At 44.0% G+C, this 20671-nt stretch overlaps 1 protein-coding gene across 12 annotated transcripts in view; it reads left to right on the top strand.

Moving 5' to 3' along the window:
- The window catches only part of TENM2 (teneurin transmembrane protein 2), a 1165071-nt gene that overhangs the window by 1099089 nt on the left and 45311 nt on the right, over positions 1-20671 (top strand). For all 12 annotated transcript variants that reach the window (XM_057491503.1, XM_036884772.2, XM_036884776.2 and 9 more), the window contains 6 exons: positions 2607-2750; positions 3176-3425; positions 10379-10399; positions 13289-13521; positions 14704-14858; positions 16078-16952. In XM_057491503.1, the coding sequence (XP_057347486.1) occupies positions 2607-2750; positions 3176-3425; positions 10379-10399; positions 13289-13521; positions 14704-14858; positions 16078-16952 (1678 nt within the window). The remainder of the gene's footprint in view (positions 1-2606; positions 2751-3175; positions 3426-10378; positions 10400-13288; positions 13522-14703; positions 14859-16077; positions 16953-20671) is intronic.

Consider the following 20671-nt stretch of genomic DNA (forward strand, 5'->3'; position numbering starts at 1 on the left):
CTGCCTATTTTTAAATCAGATTGTTTGTTTTTTTGGTTTTTTTGCTTTTGACTTGTGAGCTCTTTATATATTATGGATATTAAACCCTTATCAGACATATCATTTGCAAATATTTTCTCCCATTCAGTAGGTTGCCTTTTCATTTCATTGATGGTTTCCTTTACTGCCTAAGCTTTTTAGGTTGATGTAGTCTCAATTGTTTATTTTTGCTTTTATTGCCTTTGCTTTTGGTGTCGAAACCAAAAATCACCAAAACTGATGTCAAGGAGCTTACTGCTTATGTTTTCTTCTGAAGTTTTATGGATTCAGGTCTTATATTCAAGTCTTTAATCCATTTTGAGTTAAGTTCTGTGTGTGGTGTAAGATACTGGTACAGTTCATTCTTTTGTATTTTGCATGTGGTCATCCAGTTTTCCCAACACTATTATTGAAGAGACTGTCTGTTCTGTTCCCTATTGTATGTTCTTGGCTCCTTTGTTGTAAATTAACTCACCATATATGTGTGGGTTTATTTCTGAGCCCTCTGTTCTGTTCTGATTTATATGTCTATTTTTATGCCAGTAACATACTGTTTGGGTTACTATAGCCTTGTACTATAGTTTGAATTCAGAGAACATAATGCCTCCAGGTTTATTCTTCTTTATCAAGATTGCTTTGGCTATTTGAAGTCTTCTGTGGTTCCATGCAAATTTTAGAATTGTTTGTTCTAATTCTGAGAAAGATGCCATTGGAATTTTGGTAGAGATTGCATTGAATCTGTAGATCAATTTGAGCAATATAGACATTTTAACTATATTAAATCTTCCTATCAATGAGCACAGAAGAACTTCCCATTCATTTGTGTCATCTTCAATATCTTTCATCAATGTCTTATAGTTTTAAGTACACAGATATTTCACCTCCCTGGTTAAATTTATTCCTAGGTATTTTATTCCTTGACTTTTTTTTGGGCAAAACAACTTGTTAGCTGGTGCTGTCTGCTTCTGTCAGGAGGCACCTAACATCAACCTGTCTACACTTTGGTGATTTCAGCAGCCATTGATGCTCATTGCCTAGATCCATTAGGTTATTAGGGACTGTAAAATGACACTTTAATTCTATCATTGTTTCTTCATTTCTTAGCTGGACTATATTTATATAGAGATACATTCTCATTAACTACTTGGCTTTTTGAGGTACAGTTCAACTAAAAAAGAAAGGATAAATGCTTAATTCTTTCCCCTTATTTACTATTCTTCAATATAATAAGTTGGTGTCAAATTGATGTTTTTAAATACCATTATGAATTCATAGAATGAAATGTATCTGTTTCAGTCCATTGAAGTTGTTATCTTTAATGATCAAATTGTCCCACCTTTGGTCAGTGCAAGCCTCTTCAAGCTGACCCCTAAATTCTTTCAACATAACCCTAGAATATTTGGACTCCTTCCCTGCTATCTGGTATGATAAAATAGCCTTGTCTCATCTTGTTCATTTCTTACTCCAGCCATTTCTTCAAGGAGACCTGATTCCTTTTAATGAGAAATAATATTTCAAAGCCACAAGCCAGGCACTAGCAATTCTCTTTGCTACTGGGTTGGTCACTGTCTCTTGGAATTTTCAGAGGACAAGCTAGGAAATATAGGGGGTTTTTTAAAGATAAAATGTATCTTCCATTCATGTTGGTACTTCTGTGTCTCAGAATTTAAAAGATGCTGTGGAGAATCCCCAAAGGTGATACACGCAGCTAAGAATTTATTGTCATAGGAGCAGCAATAATAACAATGCCTCATACTTCTAAAGCAATGTTCCAATTAAAACTGTACAGCATCTCAGCATTTTCTCTCATCTGTCCTTACCCACGTCTCTGAGAAATGAGGATTCACTTGGTCTGTTTTACACTTGGGGAAAATGGAGCCACAAAGAAGGATGAGCAGGAGCACAGTTAACAAAAGTTCTTTGTCCCATTTGTCCATGTGGCAAATGCCAGATTTTTACAGGTTGTGTGTGTGTGTGTGTGTGTGTGTGTGTGTGTGTGTGTATTCTCTTCTTCACTGAATTGCCACATAATTGGCAGGCTGTCTCCCCAGGCCGGCCTTACCAAGCACTCTCTGGAATTCTGAGTGAACGTGCAAAATGCCTTGACTTATACAAACTGTTGCCTCCAGAATCTCCTTATAAATGAGCCACAAAAGTTCCATAGCCCTTTCTCCAAGTAAGCAAAAATAAATCACACAAAATAGAATAAGTGCATGCCATGAACAGCAGGCTGAGAAATAGCCTCCTTTGCATCTCCAAAGAAGAGCTGTATTCAATTTTTAAATGATTCATCTCCTCCACGTCATTGGGGTCATTTTTGAAAACCAGCTGTTCATTGAAAAGGTCTTTCCATCCCCACAGAGTACTACTGTGTAAAGTTTCAAAGTTGAGTTCAGCTTGAAATCTGAATTTAATATTGTGTGGAATCACAAGGAGAAAAGCAATCAGCCTGCCTCCTTCATGAGTTTTTGAAACAGAATCTCTATTACCTCGAACACATGAAAGTTTCTTTTTCCTCCTGGAGAACTGTGGAGCAATCAAGTAAACTCTCTTGTCTCCTGCTCTGCCCACCCCCTTTTGTTTTTCAGTGTCTGTTGGGTTTGAATATGAGACCTGCCCCAGTCTAATCCTGTGGGAGAAAAGAACAGCCCTCCTTCAGGGATTTGAGTTGGATCCTTCTAACCTCGGCGGTTGGTCCCTGGATAAACATCACATCCTCAATGTTAAAAGTGGTATGTGAGCGCATTTCCTTTCCCAAATACAGCCTAGGCTCTCCTCGGAAACCTTCTTTCCAGCCTTGACACTTAAGTAGTAGCCCCTCTCCTTCCCTTAGCCATCTTTCATCAAATGTCCAGAATATTGAAGGTTTTCCCACCTTCTCCATTTAAATGCCAAAGACTGTTGGACTGCTTTTCCCAAACCATCTGCCTTAGTGTACCTCACAATTCCTCAATAATCCCTACCCAACACCGAAGCCCTGGGGTTTGCCCAGCCCATTACAGCTCTCTCAGCCTCATGAGGAAATTGGGGTGCTCTTCCAAAGGTCAATGTTTCCTGCAGTTTCTCTTCCCCCTGTCACTTCCCTTCATCCTCAGTAGGCCAACAGATGTGTGCTCCCCAGAGGGCTGCAGTAACCACGCCCACTTCTGCTCCCCAGGAATCCTGCACAAGGGCACCGGGGAGAACCAGTTCCTGGCTCAGCAGCCTGCCATCATCACCAGCATCATGGGCAACGGCCGCCGCCGGAGCATTTCCTGTCCCAGCTGCACTGGCCTGGCTGAAGGCAACAAGCTGCTGGCCCCGGTAGCTCTGGCTGTGGGAACCGATGGCAGCCTCTTTGTTGGTGACTTCAATTACATCCGGCGCATCTTCCCCTCTCGAAACGTGACCAGCATCTTGGAGTTACGGTAAGTGGCTGCACAGAAAACCCTCTCAGCTCCCATTGCTACAAAGCTTCACTGGGTAAATGGTGGCCACAGTTGGGGTTCTCCAGGGAATATAGATCCCGTGTGATGGGCTGAGGTCTCACACCCAGGCCCAGAATCAAGTAATGGTTTGGGGAAATGTTTTACGTATCTGTAAGATACCACACACATATTTGTTATGATGGCCAGTGCCTGACTTACAAACAAGATTGAAAGCTTTAGGTCATGGTGCTTTAGGGTGGGACCTGGTAGCCATATTTTGTAAAATCTAAACACATAAATCCAATGCCTACCAAACAGTGAAAGAACCATTACTTTGAGCTGTTGGTTCATTTGTCATTTCTATTGATACTTCTTAAAAATACAGATGCCTGTAGCCCAGCTCATAGGCACTGATTCAGTAAGTCTGGAGGAGAAGAAACGAGGTGTCTTTCATCTTTGACAAGCTCTGGAGAAGCACATCAAAAAATGAGAGCCAATAATGTTCCTTTACCAATTCAAATGCTTATATTAAGTACTCTGTGTGCTGGATCTAAGTTATCGGAACCTTTGCACATTCACTAGGGTTTGACTTAGAATTACTGTGTAGGCCTTGCTGTGTAACTTCTGGCCATCCCCCAGTAGATTCCTCCTGGCCATTGCTTGTTACTAGGTCTGAAGTTCAGACTCCTCTGTGCTGGACAGAAGCTCTTGGAAACTCTCTTACCAGGAACGTTGACTTCAGGCCCTCAAACCTAGCAAAGGATCTGTAGGTCTGTAAGAGAGAGAAATGTCATTCAGCAAATACTTGGTGAATGCATACTATGTGCCAGGAACCGTTTGGCTAAGGAAAAGAAAACTGTGGGGATAAGCCAAGCCCTAGTTGTTGCGTTTGTGGTCTGATAGGGAACTTCAAATAAATTGTGTGGACAAATAAAAAATAATGACTTCAAGTAGCATCAAATGCTTTAAGTAAAATCTAACAGGATAAGAACTATGGTTGGTGGAAAGAGGGTTAGGAAGCCTCACAAGACAGAGTCATAGCAAAACCTCTCTTCTTAGGTGACATGGAGATGGGGCCCTGAATGGTGAGGTCAGCCACATGGAGGTCTGGGGAGAAGTGTTCCAGTCAGAGAAGAGTTGTGCAAAAGCCCTGATAGGAGCAATAACCTGGTTTAAGGGATTGATAGAAGTCCAGTGTGGTTGGAGGGTGGTGAGCTCATGGGAAAACCATCTAGGAGGAGGTCAGAGAGGTAGGTAGGGGACAGAGGCTTCAGGGTCACACCATCCATGTTGGAAAGTGTAAAACTGTATTCTTATTGCAATGGACAGCCATTGGCGTTTGAAGTAGGAAGTGGGGTGGAGATGACATGATCCGATTTGCATTTTTAAAAGATGATTCTGGCTACTCTGTGGAGAATAGACTATAGGGATGCGGGGAAAAAGAGAGAGAGAGAGAAGAATCATGGTGATGCCTTCGATGTTGACCGGAGTAACTTCGTGGCTGGTGGTGCCTTCGGAAGCAGCCTCAGCTGCCAGGCGAGGTACTTGTGCAGCGGCCTGTGGCGGCTTCTGTTTGTGTCTCTGAGGCCCCTTCTGGGAGAGATATCAGTAATCTGACCACCAGCACGTTCTGCTGCCTAGTCTTGGGAGCTGAGTTCTACCAGACCCTGAGAAGGGTAAATAGAAAGGAGGAAGCCCCCGCCAGGAAGGCTGCAGCCTCAGCGGTTCAGTGGCCTTCACCGAGCGTGACAGTGAGCAAAGCCTGTGCCTGGGTGTTGGGGGTCCAGACGGGGGCGAAAGCCAGGACCGAGGAGCACCATTCCGAGTGAGAGGGCGGGCATCTGGGCAAGGAAGAGGCGCTCCCGCTGAGCCTTCCAGAAGACCAAGAAGCAGTCATCACGAATCACACAGGGAGAAGCCACGGGGTGGATTAAGATGGTGTAATAACCAAAAACTGGACAATGAGAGGAAGAAGGAGGCAAGTGGAGGGGACCAGATAATCCCCAAGCTGTCACACTGATAATCAGACAAACCACCTTTCCTCGAGGTCCCCTTCCCAAGATGTTCATTTCCTTTTTCATCCTAGGACAGTCATCTTCTCCCCAGGCATTCGGGGGCCCATGGGAAGGGCCAGGGAAGGGGTAGCAGTAGCACTGTGGCCTTCCATAAGGGCCACATTTTTTGATCTGGCATTTGTAGCCCTCCACATCTGTCCCTTCTTCGTCACGCTCGTCCTGCTCAGAGCCGGGTCAGCTCTTGCCTGCTACATGGCCCCCTCCAGACCTTGACTCGTGCTGCTCACTCCACTTAAAATACTTACTCTACCTAATCTACCTCACCGTGTCCATCTTTAAGGCTCAGTGTGAAGGCCCCTCTTCCATGAAGCCGGGTCACCTTAGCAGAAATCACTCTCGCCCTCCTCGGGGTCACTTAACTCTAACTGCCATGTGTTTTGGTGTATTATGTGTACGGTTTTAGGGCCTCAGCATGTGAACGAACGCAAGTGTATCAGGCACCTTTGGCCTGTCTGCCCCTTGAGGCCTAAGCAGAGCCTGGTCCGTGCCAGGAGCTCCACACCCATCGCTTGAGTTAAAGGCGACACAGACCAGCATCCTCTCTGTTGTTGGAATCTACCCTTGATTCCACGTCCCCCAAGTTGTCGAGGCCACGGCGTCAGCAGTGCAAGCTAAGGGCCCACGCGGAGAGGGCCATGCCATGGCCACATGGTAACACTGAGGACAGCGAGAGAGAGGAGCGTAACTACTGATTTCCCTTAACAGCTGTGTGGTTTTTTTTTTCTTTTTTAACTGCCTTTGGACTTGTTCTTGCTTTCATCAGCCAGGTATCCAGAGACGATTAGAAGTGAAGCTTTTACAAGAACACTGGTTTGATTTTTCTTTTCTTCCCACTACGTACCTGAAAACAAAGGGCTGTCAATCCCTTCTCTTCAAAACAGTAACCAGCAAAGGGAGCCAGGAGGGAGGAAAAGACCTGTCTTGCTTATGTCTTTTCTCCATTGTGAGTTGGCAGCTGAATGATTCAGTCTCAGGATTCGGTGCCCATCCCTATCTCATTTACCCACCCTGGAGCTGAGCCTCAGAATCAGAAATCCGTTTAAATGTTACCACGGTTCTTTGATCCCCCTTCTTTCCTCCTTCCCCTGCCTGTCCAAAGCATGCAGGAGCAGAGTTCCAGACCCTTGGAAAGCTTCTAATGCTAGAAAAAGCCTTCTTCTTTGGTAAAATGGTCATCACCTACCTGTGTGCTCTAATCCCACCAGCATTCCAGACATTCTCAGCACCCACTTCCCAGGGAAGCCTGATGTTCCACCTTCAGTAGCCTGTTTTCCTTCTAACTATAACTATCACTCTTTCTAGATAGTCCTTGGAAAAATGCAAGCCCTGTGGAGTAAATTTGTCAGCCATTAACATCTAGGGTGAATTTCTGTCATAGGAAAGTCTTTCCTTCCTCTCTAGTTTGAGATTATCTGAGCAGTTAGACCTCAATAAAAGGTACAGAATTCAAAGGAATGGGACAGTGTCTCCCTGCCTTTTCTTAACTTGTCCCTATTAATAAACCTAAGAATCTCACGCTTCCCATAATGTTTGAAATTCTACATCTTTTTTTCATTTTCCATATATAAAATTATAATTTTAAATATGCTGTTTTCCAACTAAAACACTTGCTGATGCTGAGATTTTGATGGTGGTTTTGGGTTGGGTCAATGTCATCATTGCAAGAAGGCAAATCTTCCAAGAAGGGATTCAGCCCAGATGTGTTAGTGCTGGAAAGGTGAGAGACGGAGGAAGGTGGGAGCCTAGGAAGGAGGGCAGGGCGGCAGAAACCGGAAGGTAGCCTCACCAACAATGAGCTTTGCCTGAGAGCTTCAACCAGGACAGACCCTGCTTGATGCCAGCAGAGGTGCCAGTTAAGGAGGAATATGTGGTTCCAGTTAGAGAGCCAATGCCTTCCCTTTGTGGTCATGGCATACCCATGGAGTTCAGGGATCAAAACATGACACAGCACCCTACCCAGAATAACAGTAACAACAATAGCCCCATAAAATTTCAGGCAGTTATCAACACTCTTTTCAAAGCTCTTTTACCAAAGGCAGATCCAGGTTTTATGGGGCCTGAATCTTATGCAATTTAGGGATGAAATGAATATTAATTAGGGTAAGAAAAGAAACCAAAACAAATTGCAAATTTTAAAAAGCAGTTAATGCAAACTTTACAAAATCCAGAAGAAAACCTAAAATTTTGTATTAAATAACTACTACTAAGCTTCCATGATAATTTGTTTTTCTATACTTGTTGGCTGCATCCCCTTTGATTGTCTTTTAATGTGACGATCAGTTTGTAATGTTATTATCTATGGAAAGAATAAAGAGATAGTCTTTCCTCTAGTACAGATGGTCAAAATACTTGTTACAGATAATTGATAAGTTAGAAAACCATCTTTCATGTTCCCAATTGATTATTGGTGATGTAAAGAAATTGTTAGAGTTGTAAATTTTGGGAAAAGCTTTATCAATCTTATGTGGTATTTCAGATTTTCTTGTACAGTGAATAATCAAAATACTCTTCGACTCAACACTCATTAACCAGTTTGTCATCAGTGTTCTGGCACTAGTGAAATATGACTTCCACACTAGGCAGTCCACTTCCTGTGATGATGTGGGTGAACCAGCACAAGACACAAGCCCTGCTGGGAGCCATCCCTGCCCCAGCACAGCTAGCAGTGATCTAACTAGACGGTCAAAGGACTACGCATAAGCCCATCCCCCTAAAACTAGACTAAATGTATCCAAACTCACTTCTCCTTTGTTAGAACTAAAACAAACAAAAAATGTGGCCACCCCAACCCCACCCTATTGTGTGGCACAGAGGGAGTTGGAGTGGAAAGAGACAATCACTGACTGCAGCCTTGTGATTCTGAGCAGAACATGAGGGACTGGGATTTGTCCAAGGTAGGGTCTGCCCTGCACAAAGGAAGCAGCCTCATTCCTTCTATCTGTCACTCAGACCCAATTTTCCCAGCCCTTACTCTCTCCAGGGCTTCTCTGCTAAGAGTTAGCAGTATGGCAATGATTAAGTCATACCCATATGTACATACTCACTTCCATTCATGTCAAAGTGAGGAGGACAAGCACACACACATAAATCACAAGACAGCCTCGTGAGAGCTCTGCAAGGTGAGTGAGAATGTTTGGAGAGACCCTGAAGCTTTGCGGAAGAGTCATTGAGACTCCACAGCATGAAGAGCCAATTCACTGGAATTCTTGAATCTGAGACCACTTTCTCCTTGAAGGGTATGCCTAGAGGGTTGGTGTTATTGAAACCATGGACACAAAGCCCAGGCCTGTCCCTTGTCAGCAGGGCGCCTTTGCTTATCTACCTAGCCTGACTCAGTGATGATATTACTTTGGTCTGTTGCCTGCTAAGCACCCACCTTGCTGATAGCCCTGGCATAGTGGCAACTTCAGCTTTTCTGCAACCTTCATACCCACTATGATCATTCGGACTCTGCATTCTCCATGACTTGGTCCCCCACCCCTGCCCTTCTCCTTCCCCCAACAACGCTATTATATTAATCAACTTAAAGTAGCTATACTTAGGAAAGAAGTAGGTCAAGTCTGCAGACCCAAATCCCATCCACTCTTTTCACAAAATCTTGACTAAAAAAAGTGGAATTGATATTGCAATAATTAAGAGCCAAATATGACTACCACTGGTGGCAGATAACATTTCACTTTCATTAAGCAATATAAAATAGACGCGAGAATTCCCGGCTGCCACCCCGACGCACCAGGCTTTGCAGAATGAATCTTAAATTGCACTATGTCAGTCAGAGCTCAGGAGTTATCAGCATCATTTAATTAACTTTTTTTTTTCCAAAAACTAACGCATTGGAATAAAATATAAAAATGTAATCCCTGTGCAAACCCACTGCTAATGATGGCCCCTGGCAGAGTCCTGAGCTGCACCTAAACAGGAGTCAGAGCATTAAACCTTCTTTGTTCCTTCCCTGAAGCTTCCTCCCTCAGCCAGGAGGGAGAGAGGGCTCAGGGGCTCTTTCCATCTTGACCTAGAAGCCTCAGGAATGGGGAGCAGTTGTCTTTACTTGAGACCCTAGCATCTCTCCTCTTTTCCCTAATGTTGTTAACTTTCAGCCACTTTCTGTTGAGATTGAGATATATTTTTGTTCTTAAAAAAACAGCAAAACTTTACACTAGTTTTCTAAAAAGGAATGGTAACTGGAGGCTTTGGCTCCAATTATGAGATATTATTGCTTATAAATTTCATTTGTGGGTGTTCTCTGCAAGAAAGAATGCATACTTGGGGTCCCATACATGTAAGTGAGATGAAGAGAGGGAAGGTGGCATGGACCAGAGACAGTAAATGGTTGAGACCATCAGGGTACAACAGTGTTTGCCGAACTGCCCCTGGACGTGGACAGGGGCTTTCTCTTGGGTGTTGCAGACTCTACCCTGTAATGCACTGATGGCGAGTAGACGGTGCATATGTCTCTAGGCTTCCCCTCACACCCAGGGCAGATGTTACGAATGAGTCAGAGCACTCTTTGCAGCTGAGCTTAAATTTGGCTCCAGAATCCTTCTACTCCTGCCCTCCCAGCAGCCATTCTCAATCAATAGGCAACCTGTTTACCTCCCTTTCATTAGCCAGAAACCTCTGTCACCTGTGTCACATGACAGCCACCTTGCTGGTCAGAGAATTCAAGCCGTCTTATCTAGATTTTCCAGTGGCCAGGAGGAGTCCCAAATCAGGGGTGCTTCCCAAGTAATGGAACCAGGAGCTGTCAGCCAGAAAGGAAAAAAAAGAAAACCTGTCTTTTTGGGGGTCCCTTTGTACAAGAAACTAAAATGTTATGTTTGCTTTATCAATAATTCTTCAGCTAACTATTCTTTTTCCTTCTGTTTCCTTTCTATAAAGAAATAAAGAGTTTAAACATAGGTAAGATGAAGAACTCTTTCCCCTATAATTTGATATGGTTCGTTTGCTTCCCTGTGTCTGCTTTTTGTTTTGTGCTTCCTGTGTAACGTTGTATATTTTTATGTACCAAATAGAGTAACTTTTTTATGTGCTAATTGTGTGTTGTGGATATGATAAGCTGTAGCAATTATGAAACGCAGTCAAAAAAACAACCAAATAAGCTGACAGTAATTAGAATTTCCGGGAGATGCAAGGGCAAGATAATGAACCCTCAGCGAACTTCTATCCCGACTGCTTGGTGCTGTCCGTAATGGGGCTAAACAGTTGAGGCAAACTTCTGGCTTTTGTAAATGCTGGACTGGGTTCACAAAAGCTTTAATGAACTGGAAACAGGTCAAAAACTCATTTTCAACTCATTAATGATTTTTCTCCCCTGGATATATGGTCATTTAAAAAAAAAAAAAACAAGTTAATTGCCAATCTGCTGGTCAGAAAGAGTCCAAGTCAGAGGCACTGGAAATTTTCATGGGGTTAAGTCCCTTTAGAGTGGTAAGAAAGGTGTAGACCAAGTACTTTTTGTCTAAATGGCCTTTGTCATTCAGTTGCTCTGAGGTTATCATTTAAAACCATACTGGTACAATTTGCATCTATGTGCATACAACACACACACACCTATGTGCACATGGCTCTGGGGAGCTTCCCGTGGCAAAGTTCAGAAAACTCCAGGTTGCCTCAGGTGGCATGGAAATAGAAGAAAAGTGACCTTATTTTTATTTGGAAGCAGAGAAAAAACAAAGAAGTGTATTTTAATACTCAAAGGAATGCTTCTCATTCCTTGATATGAAGCGTGGAAGGGGCTTCTTCACAATGTTGGGTCAAAATTACACAGAGTGCAGTCAGGTCATAAAAGATCATCAAAGTCAGTGGAAAAGCCATGTATAGGAATCCTCCTCTGCCTCCTTCTCAGGTACCCCCAAACTGGCTGGTGATAGGCACCCCAATCAGGCCAAAGTAAAAAAGAATGCCCTAGAAGGACACTTCCTTTCAAACTCACAAAGCCCAGTTGACCTGTGCCATGGCCACAGATGTGGAGGCATGGCTGTCCAACTCCCCGAGCTTGTCCACAAGAATCTTGGTTGGAATGAGTATAAAGCTGTGGGGAAGAATGGGACCCCAGCAGAACTGACCCCACCCCCTAAAGTGTCTGTTCATGCATCAGAGATTTGGAAAAGCCCTCTTGAATCAGGCTCCCTACAAAGTCCAGAGTTCAGTACCTTGCTCATCGACAGGCACAGATGTGCAGTGCCTGATCATACCGACGACTGTTCGTTCAGTAACCAAGCACAGCATCTAATTTAAAAATGGCATGAATTTTCCCTTTGTGCCCTAATTTGTTTTGCATATATGGATATTCTCTAAAGACTTACTAGCCAAAAATAAGAGGAAAGGGAGGAAAGAAAAGGAACCCAGGGAGCCTACTCCTGCCAACTTATTATCTAGGCTGGAATAGAAAGGCCATGACTTCTACTTCAATTATGTGTCTTAATAGCAACCTTAGGAGAAGCTGGAATTGAAGATGGTTGCAGTTCTCAAATGGCTCCTAAAAATAACTTCATAGTTCTTTTCTTCCTTAAAGCAGGGAAGAACCCAAATGGTGGTCCTCTGATTAGTGATCTATCAGCTAATGTCTACAGGACAAATGCATTCAACACTATCATCACCGTCACCCTCCCTTCTTCCCATAATTCCAATCTACAATTGGAAAATAACTGGAAAAATCAAAAGGGCTATGCTCATTTTAGGCACGTGGCACCAAAACCCAGTCTATCGCAGGAGGGCAGAGAGGCATTCACTGCTTGCATACTAGAGGCAGCAATTTTAGTAACTGCTACGTGAACAGCGTGAGTGCCCATTCTGGTCTCAACCTCCAACCAGCCACAGAAACCGCAAAGAATGAAATTGTAGGGTTTGAGCTAAAAGGGACTTGCACAATGGCATGATCTGATTCTTCATTATCCAAATGAGGAATCTAGGACCCAACACTGCCCAAGGACTCACCGAAGGTCACCAGCAGGATCAGAGTTGAGTTCATAGAGTTTCCTGTGTCTTAGTCCTCAGCCAAGTCTACAGATCTTACCCCGTCCCAGTCGCCTAGTCAGCAGTCCACAGGACAGCTGCACACACAGCAAGAGGTCTGCTTCTCTGAGGCAAACGCCTTCCTAATACATATCCCTCACACGAAGGTGCTTATCTCCTAGCGTGGCCTAGCACCCTGGCAGATCTTGGCCTGTAGCCCTGTGACCTCACCATTACCCAAGATTTGAAAACCGCATCTCGTCCCTCAGTAATTCAGATTCTGGATGTGATATTAGCAAGACATCACACTTCTTTACACAAAATGCAACTTTATTCGTATCCACACTGAGGAACAGAAGATCTGAGGCTGAGGACTGGGGGTGCCTCTGGAGAGCTTCCCGTCTCAAGGCTAGGGAACTCTGGTCCTCCAGAAGTAACAATCTAGTACGTTGGAGGCCCCGAGGAAGTATACATTAAAGAGAGAACCTTCTCAACTGGAAGGGTTCCTCAGTCCCACCTGAGGCTGACGCACACAGACCTGCACCAGGGCAGGACCAGAGCAGGATGCTCCATCCTAGCTGGGCAAAGCAGTGGTATGTAGCCTGATGGAACACAGTGGATTCTCAGATAGCAAGAGGAACTGCGGTCCAGTTATAAGCACCTAAGAGCCATGGTGCATTGGAACACTGGTTATTATGTTAGATTCTTTCCAGTTCACTAAAGTGAAAGTCGCTAGAAATGTTATTAGAGTTCTGCTAGGATTTTTGTCATCTTGATGCAGCAGGGCAGCTGCTTAGACCCCTTCTCATTCTCTCTGTGCTTCTCCTCCTAAAGCAACAACCCAGCACACAAGTACTATTTGGCAGTGGACCCTGTGTCCGGCTCTCTCTTCGTGTCTGACACCAACAGTCGGCGCATCTCCCGAGTCAAGTCTCTGAGTGGAGCTAAAGACCTGGCTGGGAACTCGGAAGTCGTGGCGGGGACTGGAGAACAGTGCTTGCCCTTCGATGAGGCCCGCTGCGGGGACGGAGGGAAGGCAGTCGATGCGACCCTGATGAGCCCGCGAGGTGAGGGCTGCGGGGGAAGCAGGGCACGCCCCAAGACGGCCTGCCACCGCTTGTCTTTTTCCTTACTAGAACTGAACTAGGCCCTGGCAACCCTGAGCTCAGATTTCCCTACAATAATTTAACACTGGTAGATGGCTTGGGCATGTGATTGAGTGGGGTTTTCATTTATTTATGTATTTGTTTGAAGTAAATCGCCCACACATGCTACCAGTGGAAAGTGGGATGGATTGCTCCTGGAGATTTTTGACTGCTGCCAGTTAGGGAGAGGCAGGAGATGTTAGCTCCATGAGCCAGAGAGCCTGCTGCGTGGGCTGGAGGCAGAACAGAGTCAAGTGCGGGCCTCCAACCACTCCCAGGCATCCCCCCTGGACAATAGTGTATATGGGGATGTTTTGCAAATGTCCAATAAATGGTAGCAATTAAGAATGGATATAATTTCAAAGAGTCTGGGGTTGTGGGGGACGGGTTCTTAGAACCAATGGATCTCTATTTGGAAAGGATTAAAGATACTTAAGGTTAAGAACCAATCATGTGAAGACCCAGTTCTGGTTTTTAGCTGCCATGAAAGCAGCCAGCAGAAGCTTAAGGATGAGGAGCCTTGGGTTCAGGCACTGGGGTGAAGGTGCAAACCAAATAGAAGCTGCTGTCTGCCTCTGACCAGGAGAGTGCTAGCACTGGGGTTCCCCCAGGGCACTGATGTGCTGAGGGGAGTCAAGCCTAATTGGGAATGTTTCCTGGAGGATATATTTTGAATTGGGAGTTTGTGACTATCAGAATCCTTGTTTCTCAACCTCATCGTTTGTGGAGGATGTATTCAAGTAATTTACTACCAATAATTTTTCAAGCAATGAGCTTGGAAAATAACTTCTTTTTTAAAGAGAGCAGATGCAGAGTTATTTCCCTATTCATTCATTGTGCAGCCTTGGTTCATTTGCAGCCCAAGGCTCGTTCCTCAGTTGGGTGGCGATACAGCCAGCACCCTGGGAGTCTTGCAGAGGTCAGCACAGTGCTCATGAGAAAGGGTGTCACCTGGAAAGGTTGAGAGCCACTGCTCTGAATGTGCCAGTCCTTCCAGGAATGTCTCTGGCACAAGAAGATAAAGCCCAGCAGGGTGTCCCCACCTTCACCCAAAACACCCCACTCCTTGGTGGGGGACTCACTCCTACTGCTTGTTTTGCTCAGGTATTGCAGTAGACAAGAATGGGCTGATGTACTTTGTTGATGCCACCATGATCCGGAAGGTCGACCAGAATGGAATCATCTCCACCTTGCTAGGCTCCAACGACCTCACAGCTGTCCGGCCACTGAGCTGTGACTCCAGCATGGACGTGGCCCAGGTGGGACTTCCTCTCACTTCTCATCACTGAGTCACACCTGGTTCTTGGCCTGAAGTTCTCACCTGTGGCCTGTTTGGGTTGGAAGCAGAAAGGGAGGAGGAGACAAAGATAGAGATTACAGGTCTCTTTGCAGAAGGCTTGAGATGGACTAGGCAGCAAGATGGAAAGGGAAATGTGAGATAGCAATGGGAGAGCGAAAGAGGGAAATTCCGCTCAGGAAAGTGGAGCCGGTGACACACTCCAGCCGTGGCAGATTATAGGGTAGAAGTTACTGTGTAATTACCTCTCGTCTCCATCATTATTGCAGGTTTGAGAATGTACTGTATGGTGTTATATGTCAATCAGAACTTCCCTGTTAATCTGAAATGATTGCATCCTCACTATATAAACCTTTACTTTATGCAGTAGTAGCTAGAACAGAGCCCTCTGTGATATTCTCCCAAGTGATACTCCTTTAGTCCAGGCTGTTAGGTTGGCAGAGAATAGGGGCTCACTCAAATGTACAGTGGAGAAACTGGACTTTATTATATGGACTCTCAAACAACCTGGAATATATATTCACCCTTCCTACACAGACCTTTTCAACTTTCAGTCAACCTCATTCATTTTACCTCAAATTCCACAACAAACTGACAACTTGCTACTGAATTTTTCATTTCAAATTCTGCAGAGAAGGAGTATGTTCAGTACAGTTTATTTTTTTGAGCCAACACTCAAGTTGTAGTTCACTGGCCAGCCTGTGCAGTGGCTGCCCTGAGGTCAGAGCCTTCCAAACAGCATGGTTCCTTTTTCTGTATTAGATAAAGGTGCCTCCTCTACATGAACGTAGCCTCCTCAGGCCCCTGGCTTGTGAGCAAGGAATGGGTAGGCTTACACTAGCCCTTGTGCAGTGAACTACAGGTACAACCAGTCATATATTGACTGACCCTGGTCCAGTCTCTGGGGCTATGAAGATCATCCTGAGCAGAGCTGGTGACCTACTATAAGCATAGCAGATGACATAGTAGGAGATGTTTGCTACATGGCCTCTTTTCCAGTGTGCGCACTCAACATAAGCAATGGACTATTGGTTTGACAATGGGTGCTTCTCATACAGTGTGCTAGTGAAAAAGTAAGTCTTTTTTTCCACAGCTGCATAAAAACAATATAAGGGCCCTACACAGTTAAATGTTGGGCATGTTAGAGACTGTCCTTTTAACTGATGCTGTGTCATCCACAGGTTCGCCTAGAGTGGCCAACAGACCTTGCTGTCAACCCCATGGACAACTCCCTGTATGTTCTAGAGAACAATGTCATCCTTCGCATCACTGAGAACCATCAAGTCAGCATCATTGCGGGACGTCCCATGCACTGCCAGGTTCCTGGCATTGACTATTCGCTCAGCAAACTAGCCATTCACTCTGCTCTGGAGTCAGCCAGTGCCATTGCCATTTCTCACACTGGGGTCCTGTATATCACCGAGACAGATGAGAAGAAGATTAACCGTCTACGCCAGGTAACGACCAATGGGGAGATCTGCCTTCTAGCCGGGGCAGCCTCAGACTGTGACTGCAAAAACGATGTCAATTGCAACTGCTACTCAGGAGATGATGCCTATGCGACGGATGCCATTTTGAATTCCCCATCATCCTTAGCTGTAGCTCCAGATGGTACCATCTACATTGCAGACCTTGGAAATATTCGGATCAGGGCGGTCAGCAAGAACAAGCCCATTCTTAACGCTTTCAACCAGTATGAGGCTGCATCCCCTGGAGAACAGGAGTTGTACGTCTTCAATGCTGATGGCATCCACCAGTACACTGTGAGCCTGGTGACAGGGGAGTACTTGTACAATTTCACATACAGTACTGACAATGATATCACTGAGTTGATTGACAATAATGGAAATTCCCTGAAGATCCGTCGGGACAGCAGTGGCATGCCTCGCCACCTGCTCATGCCCGACAGCCAGATAATCACCCTCACAGTGGGTACCAATGGAGGTCTCAAAGTTGTGTCCACACAGAACCTGGAGCTTGGCCTCATGACCTATGATGGGAACACTGGCCTCCTAGCCACCAAGAGTGATGAAACAGGCTGGACAACTTTCTATGAGTAAGTGAATTTGTAAAATCTTTCCCAAGAGCCCCTACCCTACCCTAGCTGGATTCAGTACTGGCCATCCATGTAGCTTTTCGAATTGTTTAGCCGTGTTGTTTTCCTGACTTTAATGTCTACTTATAGCCCAAAGATATTCACATCCCCTCTCCCTGACTCCTAAACAATTTGCGCCATCAGATCTCTGATACTGAACATCCTACCTGAGTTGGGAATTCCTGTTGCCTGCTTGCCATTCCTATTTCAGGATATTGGACACACACAACACCTGGGAGATCAAGTGTTGATTAGCTTTGCTGATTATTCATGTTTGCTGTGGTGCGGAAATTAGAACCTAAAAGGCAAGATCCTGGTGGGGCTCCTGTAATTTGCCAATAGGTCCAGCAACACACTTGATTGCACAGACAGGTAGATAAACTCTGAATTTCCTCTTTAGCAGAAGCAGATCAATACAGATAAAGTGCTAGGTATATTAAAAGACGCGAGAGCTGGTCATATTTCCCCTAACAATTATCTCATACTTAATAGTCCCGCCATTTGTTTTGCCAAAAAGCTGTTTTCCCTTGTTCCTGCAGGCAGCTCTTGATAAAACTGCCTGCTGCTGCAGATATTAACCAGTGGGATGCTAGTTGGAGGAGATTTTTAAGGCATGATTCCCCCAGTCGCTGGCTGAGCCCAGGAGGAAATTTAGAAGTATCTGGCTCTCCTTGATGGGGAAAGATCTGGTTTACCCCTATGCATTTGGAGTCCCTGCTTGTTTTCTAAGTGTTACTGCTAGCTGAGAATTTAGTAAATTAGGGATGGGTTGTCCAGAGAGAGACAAAAGAACAGAAGACCTCACCGTAGATCACTCTTAAATCCAGGAATGTTCGCTTCCTGCTGTATTCCAACGGATTAAGAGAATGTAAAGGAAGCTGTTGCCACCTGCTGGAAATTTAATGTATTGCAGAACTGCTTTCTCTTGCTGTCTTGCTTCTCTGGGCAAGAAGTTCCGAAGCTAGATCCTGACATCCTTCAGGGCACTGGGACTTAATGAAACTTCCCCACCCAGTGGCTCTGTCCCTCAAGGTACCATCTTTAACTCTCACACCAAGTTAGGTTAAAGCTATACTTGAACCCAAACACCACCTAGATTTCCATCTTGCCTTCTAGCAGTTCCACCTAAAGACCCCACGCATTTCAGAGATAATTTGTCGGCTCAGCCGACTAAGGGAAAAACATGTCACCCTCAGAAGGCCTGTCTGAATCTGGCCTAACTTAAGAGTCCATAGTGAAGAAGTTTAGGCTTAGGTGCATCCTTACACATGAACTCTTACTGGAAGAGTATTTTCCAGGAGGAAAAAATGAAGTTTAATGAAAACATGAGCATGATTTACAAATTTTTGTAAATGTTCAGAAGTTACATGGAAACTGCATAATCTTTTTCTCTCTTAAAAGAGATGCTTTTTCTTTTTCATAATGTAGGCAAATCCAAGTACCACAGATTCTCCATTGTAGGGGTTCAAATGCATAAGGTTTTCCTTTCCCTCTTAAAAAGATGGTGAAATCTTTCTGTTTTGTGGTACTCTTTATATGTGGTCAGCAAATTGGCCATTTAAAAAATCAGACACAGGCTCAATTTCCTGTTGGGGCTACATAGCATTAGCTGAACTTTAGAGAAAAGAGTTAACAGAATCATGACCCAAACCTCCCAAGGCCTTGAAGTTATTAGAAAATAGTCTGTCCTTCAAGTAGTGATTCTATAGCATCTTACTACACTGATGGACAGTGACTGTAATGGGGTATGTGGTGGGGACTTGATAATGGGGGGAGTCTAGTAACCATAATGTTGCTCACAATGTAATTGAACATTAATGATACCAAAAGAAAAAAAAAGAAAAAGAAAACAGTCTGTCCTTCAGTGAGAGCTTCCTTAGGGGGGATTCCTCTCTTCCCATCCTGTCACATGAGGCACGATGCAAATCCTCACATAGGTAGGAAGAGTAAAAGTACCTTCCTTCTACTAGTACTTTATGGGTAGATAAGCCTTTCATCTGTTCAGCAGTTACAGCAACACTCTGAACACAGGCTTGATTATCTTCATTTTATGGATAAAGAAACAGAGACTCAGAGAAGTGAAATGACTCCCCCAAGGTAACTACTGATAATCTGTGAAGCAGGACTTAAATACAGACCTCGGAGTCTAGCATTCTTTACATTACATGCCAGTGTCCTAAAACAGAGCTATAGGTAGAATTTGGTTTTCCAAATGGGACCTGTCCCAAAATTTTGGGGAAGATGCAACCCAATAAGCTAAATCTCCCAGTGACTTGGAAAGCAGGAAAGAAAGGTAAGGGGAAAAATGCTACTAGAAATTAGGCTGACCCTATTTTATGGTCAGCTAGTTCCAAAAAATTCCAGGTAGCCCCAGCCTTGTAATTAAAATTTCCCCAGATGTAGACACTGAGTTCTGATAGAAAATGTCTGGCCCAGGTATATCTCTGAGGCAACACAGGTCTTCACAACCTTCCCCAAAAGGCAGCATGATATACCAGAAAGCTAATGTATCTTACTGATTGACATTGAGTGGGTTACATAACCTCTCTGAGCCTCAAGGTCTATATCTGCCAAGTGTAAATAGTAATGCAAACCACATAGGTAGTACTGTGATAATGCATTGAGATGATATATTCTTAAAAATTAGCAAAGCACCTTGTTTATAGAAGTTCAACAAACGAGAGATGCTAATGAGAATGCAATGAGTAATTACACCTTTATCTCCATCCCACCCCTGAAGTTACAGCCAATGCCTAGTGGATAGAGAGTCAGATGGAGATTTATTTTGGAAAAGTAGAATCCTTGCCTGCGTCCTAGAAAATAAACCTCTCACAATCCCTGTTTGGAGCAATATTTAGGGACATTATTAATGAGTACTCCATTAGGCATCTCTACCAAACACTTAGAATTGTTTTGTTTTGGTTTTTGAGGTAAAGTAGCCATATAAAATCATATTAGTTTCAGGTACAATATAATGATTCTACATTTGTATACATTGCAAAACAACTGCCAATAGTAAGTCTAGTTAATACCTGTCACAATACAGAGTTACAAAATATTGCTCTTAGCAACTTTAAACTGTATAATACAGTATTAACTATAGTCACCATACTGTATATAACATCCCCTTGATATATTTTATAACTGAAAGATTGTACTTTTTGACCCACTTCACCCACCCCCTGCCTCTAGCAACCATCTGTCTGTTCTCTGTATCTGTAAATTCAATTTTGGGTTGTGTGTGTGTGTGCGCGTGCGCCTGCGTGTGTGTGTGTGTGTGTGTGTGTGTGAAATTCCACATATAAGTGAGATATTACGGTCTTTCTCAGTCTGAATTGTTTCACTTAGCATAATGCCATCCTTGAGGATTAATTCTGCAAGTGTTTATGGTTAAGAAAGTGATCCCGGTTTTATCTTCTGCATGTAGCTTTCCAGTTTTCCCAATTGTATGTTCTTGCCTCCCGTGTTGTAGATTATTTGAACCTATAAGCATAGGTTTATTTCTGAGCTGTCTATTCTGGTCCATTGATCTACATGTCTGTTTTTATGCAAATACCATACTGCTTTAATTACTGTAGTTTTGTAATGTAGTTTGAAACAGGAGCATGATGCTTCCAGCTTTGTTCTTTCTCAAGATTTCTTTGGGTAGTATAGACATATTAATTCTTCCAGTTGATGAA

The sequence above is a fragment of the Manis pentadactyla genome, chromosome 2 (assembly GCF_030020395.1).
Source record: "Manis pentadactyla isolate mManPen7 chromosome 2, mManPen7.hap1, whole genome shotgun sequence".
In the NCBI taxonomy this organism is placed as follows: domain Eukaryota; kingdom Metazoa; phylum Chordata; class Mammalia; order Pholidota; family Manidae; genus Manis; species Manis pentadactyla.